The sequence below is a fragment of the Trichomycterus rosablanca genome, chromosome 12 (genome assembly GCF_030014385.1).
Source record: "Trichomycterus rosablanca isolate fTriRos1 chromosome 12, fTriRos1.hap1, whole genome shotgun sequence".
In the NCBI taxonomy this organism is placed as follows: Eukaryota; Metazoa; Chordata; class Actinopteri; order Siluriformes; family Trichomycteridae; genus Trichomycterus; species Trichomycterus rosablanca.
Window position 1 is genome coordinate 5,594,195 of NC_085999.1, and position 9,046 is coordinate 5,603,240.

The 9,046-nt window shown below is 39.5% G+C and overlaps 1 protein-coding gene across 1 annotated transcript in view; it reads right to left on the bottom strand.

Moving 5' to 3' along the window:
* The window catches only part of LOC134323970 (inactive dipeptidyl peptidase 10-like), an 86,295-nt gene extending 78,786 nt beyond the window's left edge, over nucleotides 1-7,509 (bottom strand). Inside the window, exon 1 of the mRNA XM_063005599.1 lies at nucleotides 7,431-7,509. Coding sequence (XP_062861669.1) covers nucleotides 7,431-7,487 — 57 coding nt within the window. The 5' untranslated portion in view covers nucleotides 7,488-7,509. The remainder of the gene's footprint in view (nucleotides 1-7,430) is intronic.
* Nucleotides 7,510-9,046: the final 1,537 nt, after the last annotated feature.

Consider the following 9,046-nt stretch of genomic DNA (forward strand, 5'->3'; position numbering starts at 1 on the left):
GTTGGATCTGTGATATCATACCATGCAGACATTTAAGACTGTTACATTTAATATTTGGAAGTAAAGGCCTAAAGTAAGGGCAGTTTGGAGACACTCAATGACATTTCTAAACCCTTGCAGCATATTCACGTCCACACAAAATCATTCCTTCCTCCCTCCAGCAGATGAATTTACATAACCAGAATATCCAATTTTGGGGTTTGTCCTCTATTCCAATAATAGAGACGTCTCGTTCTTATTCCATTTTAGGCTTTTTAATGTCCCGTTGGTTTTAAGAGGATGAGATTCACTGTTTTACTCTGTCTCACTTTCTCTTGCTCTGTCACTGTCTCTCTAACACGCTTAGACACGGCTCATGTTGTTTTACTAGAACCAGTTCAATTGTAAAAAGGAATTTTGGAATGGTGCAGTGGGAAGCCCTGTCACCTTATAGCAAGAAGGGCCTGGGTACGATTCCCCAACTGGGCAGCCTCTATGCTGGCCTCATACACCAGCAGAAAACAGGACCAACTGGAGCCAGGAATTACAGTTTCAGAGAAAAGTAGGTTTACCAGACAAAGAAACTGGCACATTTGTAAAACAGAAGTCATGATGTATAGGACTCCCACCTGAAGCGAATTAATGCTAACAAGGGGCAGATGACTGTCAATTAAAAGGAATGACACATCAAACATCTGTGCCTACGTGCCCCCTCTGCTGGCCACAAATGACATTGCAGAAGGACACGATTTCAATGTGGCTCACTGCCGAACTCATTTACCAGCTGTGCCACGTAACACTGACCAAGTGCATGTTTAAAACCAAATTATAAAAAAAAAAAAAAATACTCAGACAATAAAATGTATTCAAAAAAAAGGATTTGCTCCCTTCCCAATTTCAGATCATCAAAGGTATTTTTAATATAAAAAATAATCTTAGTAAACACAAAATGCTTTATAAAATAATTATTTTAGGTGGCTAAGTGGGTAGCACTGTCGCCTCACAGCAAGAAGGTCCCTGGTTCGATCCCCAGGTGGGGCGGTCCAGGTCCTTTCTATGTGGAGTTTGCATGTTCTCCCTGTGTCCATGTGGGTTTCCTCTGGGTGATCCGGTTTCCTCCCACAGTCCAAAGACATGCAAGTGAGGTGAATTGGAGATACAAAATTGTCCATGACTGTGTTTGATATTACCTTGTGAACTGATGAATTTTATGTAATGAGTAATTACCGTTCCTGTCATGAATGTGACCAAAGTGTAAAACATGACATTAAAATCCTAATAAACAAACGATTATTTTATTTATTGAAGAAATAAAATGCTGTTTATCCCTACCTGGCCCTGTGTGAAAAAGTAAGACACTGAGCAAAAATGACATTCATGGTGACCAAAAAAACCACAAAGACACATCTTACATTTAAAAAAAAACATCTAGAGGACCCCAAGATTTTTTTGGATAATATTCTGTTTTTGAATCATAGATAGAACACTGCATTCCACCAAAAGAACATCTTACCAACAGTCAAACATAGAGGTGGTAGTGTGATGGTCTGTGGAATGGTAGTGTGAAGGACCTGAATGACCTTGTTTGTGACCTAACACAGTGCAGTTGGCATACACAGCAGGACAATGATCCACACAAGCAATGGCTCAGTGAAACAAAATGAAGGTCTTGGGGTGGCTGAGTCTAAGTCCTGACCCAATTGAGATGCTGTGGCAAGACCTTAATCAGGTTAAGAGCTGGTAAAGCAGTTACACAGAGAGGAAGTGGGAGCATTGTGATATCTGGTCATTTCTCTGCAAAACGTAATACAGCGGTACACCTCAAAGAAAACAAGAACAGAGTGTGGTACTGGGAGAATTAATGTTAAAACTAGTTTTTACAAATGAAATGATTTGCATGTCCTGATCAAACTTAAATCCTATAGAAATGTATGAAGGCTTGTAAAATTAAAAGCCTGTTAGAGGGACCCTAGTAGCATTTGGGAATTGAGGAGAGTTTGCCAAGAGGAATGAGGAACAAAATTCTTACAGTAAACGTTTTTTTTGTAATTACAATGTACCGATTTTTCGGTACAAACATGTCTGTGTAGACGCCCAGTCAGCTGATAGCACCGCAGAGTTTGTGGGCTAGTGTAACAGACTGCTGCACCACCTGAGTGCCCTGCAATGTGCCAATGTAATTCATTTTTGGTGTCTAAATAATCCCCCCCGCTTTTATTTGGTTCTATAAACATATTTTGTTTTATGATTATAAACTTATGCTTTTTTGGTTCATGTGTTTAAGTAAAAGTCATTAGACATCTGTAAAAAGGAGTGTAAATCTGAGGTGAATGTAAGCACTGGTACAGTATATTAAATAACAAAAACATGCATAATTAAATAATTTAATAGTAGTTTATTCTCACTGTAAGCTGCTTCCTCTAAAGGCATCAAACAGCAATTAAAACCAGGTTAGACATTTATTATGAAATCATCTTCTAACCTCATGCCTTACGGATATAGTGGGCTTGAGCTTGTGAGATGGCTCATTAATCACTGAATGAAACTCTACTGATGGCATCCAGCAGTGTCCGCTGGGAACTGGTTCAATCTTTAATTTGTTTCGGTACATGGTTCTTACTTCAGAAACATCAGCCACTTCTGGCCTGACACCATATTTCAGTCATTAAGCTTAAAAGGTGAGACAACTGTAATTAAAATGAGTTGAGATAGGCTGTGAATTAGAGTGGAACAATATGGAAAAACATGGTGTTATAGGGGTTTGTAGTATACTGTGGTACTGGATCAAAAGTAAAACTTGTACAAAGTAAAAATTATGATAAACTATGATTTTTAAATTCATATTTTAGATTTAAGAAATGTTAAATGCATTCTTAAAATGTTTACAATTTATCAATAGGCTGCTTTATAGCTTTTAAAATATAAGCATTTATTTAATATTTATTATATATTTGTTTAGATTTCTGTATAGCCTAGAACAATGTAAATACAATTTGTAAAAAAAAAGTCACATAAACATATTTTAAAACTGTTGCAATATCATAAGATGACACTTGACTTAAATAAAACCAGTCTAATCGGGTGTCAACATACTTGCTGTTAGTTTGTTTAATATATTTGTGGAATGACTATTCCACCTTGTCACTGCACCACAAAGTCATTTTATCTTCTTTATAAAGAAATACTTCATCATAAAATAATCAATGAAAAACAAAAGTGTTGGTTTTGTTCTACGTGCTGCTTGAAGTTTGAGGAGACCAAAATCTGCCCTTGAAGCCTCAACACACTTTAAATATAAAGGTCCCCTAACAAACCTTTATTTTTATGAACTGTTCAACAAAATAATAATATTACTAATAATAATGATAACAATTTGTTACTGATTTGCTTGAAAGTCTATACATGGATTCATGAGTCAAGTCAAATTTATTTATTTGGCGCTTTTTACAATGGACATTGTCTCAAAGCAACTTCACAGAATCCAGGACCAACAGACCAAAAACCCCTATTGAGCGAACCGAGGGCAACTTGTATCTTCACCTTGCAAAGCTTGCAAAATGTGAATTAGTTGCTCTGAGAGAGTAAATGAGTGAGTGTGTGAGTGAGTGAATGTGTGAGTGAGTGAACTGATTAGTGAGTAAGTGAATAAAGGAGTGAGTGAGTGAGTGAGTGTGTGTGTGTGTGTGAGTGAGTGAGTGAGTGAGTGTGTGTGTGTGTGAGTGAGTGAGTGAGTGAGTGTGTGTGTGTGTGAGTGAGTGAGTGAGTGAGTGAGAAAGTGAGTGAGAAAGTGAGTGAGTGAGTGAGCAAGCGAATAAAGGAGTGAGTGAATGAGTGAGTGAGTGAGTGAGTGAGTGAGTGAATTACAGAGAAGAGCAATCAACTTCTGGAACCATCTAAATGAGAGCGACCCCCAATCTTATCATTATAAAGCCCTGAAACACCAAGAGCTGAGCAAACATACCAGTCCCCTCATCCAACTGGTCCTGAGTCACTGCACCCATACACCACTAACACACACCGACACACTAATAACACACACAGACACTCTAACACACACAGATACACCACTAACACACACAGACACCCTAATAACACACACAAACACATTACTAACACACGCCGACACACCACTAACACACACACTAACACAATAAAGACTCAGGAACAGGAGAAATCTGCAAACCCAATTAGAATAAACCAAATTACACAAAAACTCAGAACTAAATATCTGAATTATTGGGAAACTGAAACCAAAACTCAAAGTAAAATGCAGTGTTATTTGTTATTTGTTATTTGGCCCTAAACAGACACTACAGTGCAGCAGATTATCTGAGCACAGTATCCGACCCTAAATTAAGAAACACCCTGACGAGGTACAGACTGAGCGCACACGACCCGGTCCTGGCTGCCCCGGGAGGAGAGGTTGTGTCAGCACTGCACTCTCAGTACAGTAGAGACGGAGCTGCACTTCCTCACCCGGTGTACCAAGTACCACCACGTCCGCTCCCAATTCTTCCCTAAATTTAATAACATCATCCCCAACTTTACCTCCCTCCCAGACCCCGACAAACTGCCCCACCTACTGGGGGAGCACAGAGAGAGCTGCACACTAGCAGCACTCTATACACACACCTGTCACCAGGTGAGGGACAGTGGGTGACCATGTCTCATACACACACACACACACACAAACTGATTGTTTTTCTACCTCATTAATGTAAATATTATACTTTTTATTGTTATTATTTTGCACTGTTTTTATTAATATTTTATTCTATTCTATATTTTTTGCACATGTAACTGTTCTGTATATTTTTGTTCTTTCTTATTTTTATTGTTAATATTTCTCTGTAAATTGCTTTGGCAATACGAATGTCCTTATTTGTCATGCCAATAAAGCTTCTTTTGAGTTTGAGTTTGAGTTGAGTGAATGAGTGAGTGAGAAAGTGAGTGAGTGAATGAGTGAGTGAGAAAGTGAGTGAGTGAGTGAGCAAGTGAATAAAGGAGTGAGTGAATGAGTGAGTGAGTGAATGAGTGAGTGAGAAAGTGAGTGAGTGAATGAGTGAGTGAGAAAGTGAGTGAGTGAGTGAGCAAGTGAATAAAGGAGTGAGTGAATGAGTGAGTGAGTGAATGAGTGAGTGAGAAAGTGAGTGAGTGAGTGAGCAAGCGAATAAAGGAGTGAGTGAATGAGTGAGTGAGTGAGTGAATTACAGAGAAGAGCAATCAACTTCTGGAACTATCTAAATGAGAGCGACCCCCAATCTTATCATTATAAAGCCCTGAAACACCAAGAGCTGAGCAAACATACCAGTCCCCTCATCCAACTGGTCCTGAGTCACTGCACCCATACACCACTAACACACACCGACACACTAATAACACACACAGACACTCTAACACACACAGATACACCACTAACACACACAGACACCCTAATAACACACACAAACACATTACTAACACACGCCGACACACCACTAACACACACACTAACACAATAAAGACTCAGGAACAGGAGAAATCTGCAAACCCAATTAGAATAAACCAAATTACACAAAAACTCAGAACTAAATATCTGAATTATTGGGAAACTGAAACCAAAACTCAAAGTAAAATGCAGTGTTATTTGTTATTTGTTATTTGGCCCTAAACAGACACTACAGTGCAGCAGATTATCTGAGCACAGTATCCGACCCTAAATTAAGAAACACCCTGACGAGGTACAGACTGAGCGCACACGACCTGGCCGTGGAGACGGGGCGACACACCCGGTCCTGGCTGCCCCGGGAGGAGAGGTTGTGTCAGCACTGCACTCTCAGTACAGTAGAGACGGAGCTGCACTTCCTCACCCGGTGTACCAAGTACCACCACGTCCGCTCCCAATTCTTCCCTAAATTTAATAACATCATCCCCAACTTTACCTCCCTCCCAGACCCCGACAAACTGCCCCACCTACTGGGGGAGCACAGAGAGAGCTGCACACTAGCAGCACTCTATACACACACCTGTCACCAGGTGAGGGACAGTGGGTGACCATGTCTCATACACACACACACACACACACACACACACAAACTGATTGTTTTTCTACCTCATTAATGTAAATATTATACTTTTTATTGTTATTATTTTGCACTGTTTTTATTAATATTTTATTCTATTCTATATTTTTTGCACATGTAACTGTTCTGTATATTTTTGTTCTTTCTTATTTTTATTGTTAATATTTCTCTGTAAATTGCTTTGGCAATACGAATGTCCTTATTTGTCATGCCAATAAAGCTTCTTTTGAGTTTGAGTTTGAGTTGAGTGAATGAGTGAGTGAGAAAGTGAGTGAGTGAATGAGTGAGTGAGAAAGTGAGTGAGTGAGTGAGCAAGTGAATAAAGGAGTGAGTGAATGAGTGAGTGAGTGAATGAGTGAGTGAGAAAGTGAGTGAGTGAATGAGTGAGTGAGAAAGTGAGTGAGTGAGTGAGCAAGTGAATAAAGGAGTGAGTGAATGAGTGAGTGAGTGAATGAGTGAGTGAGAAAGTGAGTGAGTGAGCAAGTGAATAAAGGAGTGAGTGAATGAGTGAGTGAGTGAGTGAGTGAGTGAGTGAGAAAGTGAGTGAGTGAGTGAGTGAATGTTTGAGTGAGTGAATGTATGAGTGAGTGAGTGAGGGATAGTGTGAGTGAGTGAGTGAGTGAGTGAAAGTGTGAGTGAGTGAAAGTGTGAGTGAGTGAGTGAGTGAGTGAGTGAGTGAGTGAAAGTGTGAGTTAGTGAGTGAGGGAAAGTGTGAGTGAGTGAAAGTGTGAGTGAGTGAGTGAGTGAGTGAGTGAAAGTGTGAGTGAGTGAAAGTGTGAGTGAGTGAGTGAGTGAGTGAAAGTGTGAGTGAGTGAGTGAGTGAGTGAAAGTGTGAGTGAGTGAGTGAGGGAAAGTGTGAGTGAGTGAGTGAGTGAGTGAGTGAGTGAGTGAGTGAGTGAGTGAGTGAGTGAAAGTGTGAGTGAGTGAGTGAGTGAATGTTTGAGTGAGTGAGTGAGTGAGTGAGTGAATGTTTGAGTGAGTGAGTGAGTGAAAGTGTGAGTGATTGAGTGAGTGAATGTATGAGTGAATGAGTGAATGAGTGAGTGAGTGAGTGATACCCTGAGATGAACTGATGTCCTGTCCAGGATGCATCTGGATAAACCAGTTATTAAAGATGAATGAAATAACTAGTGCGGTTTGTTGTTTCTAAACGCAAACATGAACACATGAACGACATGAACGACATGAACAACATGACTGTATCTTATCCGACCCCACACTCCTCCCATCCTGCCAGCTCTCTAAACTTTTCCTCACCAGCTGTGTGAACTGGGTGAGATGTGTGCAGGTTACATTACAGGCTGAACGCGATACAGCAACCACAGCGCAGCCGCAGTTCACTGAGCGCGTTGAGATTAAAACGCGTGATTAATAAACGAACACACGCACCTTGGTTTCTGATGAAGTTTGTCTGCATTGGTTGGTCGCTCCAGCTGTTTGGTTCATGTTTCAGGACCGGACAGCTTCTCCGAACATCTGGAGTGAGAGTGAGTGTGTGAGAGTGTGTTTAGTGTGCAGGTACACAGTCGGTGGGAGTTCACCCTACACACTCCACTCCTTACGGACCACTGGAACTGACATATGGAAAGCCAAAAGGTTCATAACTATAGATAACCTGTCTACTAGATCTCTGTTAACTATAGTAGGGATGCTGTTTAAAATAGTAAAAGGTAAGTAGTGTCATATAGTGGAAATATCAATATTTAAATATTGATAAAGACAAAAATGTGGGGAAAAAGTAATAAAGGTAAAAACATATTTATATAAACTTGCATTTGCATTTTAGGCATTTAGCAGACACTTTTATCCAAAGAGACTTACAGTTTAAGCAATTGAGGGTTAAAGGCCTTGCTCAATTGACAACATGGCAGAAGTGGGGTTTGAACCGGCAACTTTCTGCTTACTAGTCCAGTACCTTAGCCACTAGGCTACACTGGCATTTGAGTAGCGAGAGGTTGTTTTGAGCACTGTGGGTACGAAATGCCTTTGTCTTACATCATTTAGTCAGCATTGCATCTGTTTTATCCATTTTTTCACTTTTTATGTCATGTACCTCATCCTTTTATTATTATTTTTTGTTTGTTCTATTGGTCTTTGTAATTGATTTTGTTTTATGTGTATATTGAATGAATGTACAGCACTCTGGTCAACGTAAGTTGTTTTAAGTGTGCTTTATAAACTAAACTTAACTTAACTAAGGACATGGCATATTGTTCAGTTTATAATTTCTTAAAATTATTTATTTATTATGATTTTAACATCATGTTTCACACTCTTTGGTTACATTCTTGACAGAAATGCTAGTTACTCGTCAAACAAGATCCATCAGTTCACAAGTTTAATATCAAACACAGTCGTTTTGTATCTCCAATTCACCTCACATGCAAATCTTTGGACTGTAGGAGGAAATCGGAGCTCCCAAAGGAAACCCACACAGACACAGGGAGAACATGCAAACTACAACCAGAAAGGACCCTGACCACCCCTCTTTTTAGTCCCATTAAATTAAATGTATATAAATGTATATAAAGCATTAGTAAAGACTGCATCTTGGACTGGTGGGTAACCTTGTAGACAGGCTTGACCCTCCTACACACACCTACACTCACACTTACCCTACAACACCATAAATACAAGTGTCTTAATCTTACTCTCTTAACTCCTGAATGTTAAAAAAAAAAACATGTGTGCAGTAAAGGTCTGTACCAAATTATCAACTGTTTTTATAAAGAAAAGTACACTTTTATATTTGGTTGAAATATTACACATTACAATTTCTACTACATGTGCAGCAAGGTTTAAAGGAAGCCATGGACCATGAATCTAATATTAACTTCAAGAGCAATACTCAGTCATTTGTGTTGGGTTTTGTGGGATTTTTCCTCTGTCACTTTTATCCGCATGGACTATCACCAATTCATAAATTGGCATAAAGCACCAGACTCAAAGCTTCACCCACAATTAAACCCCACATTTTAATACCCAACCACTGTAGAGACGAGTGG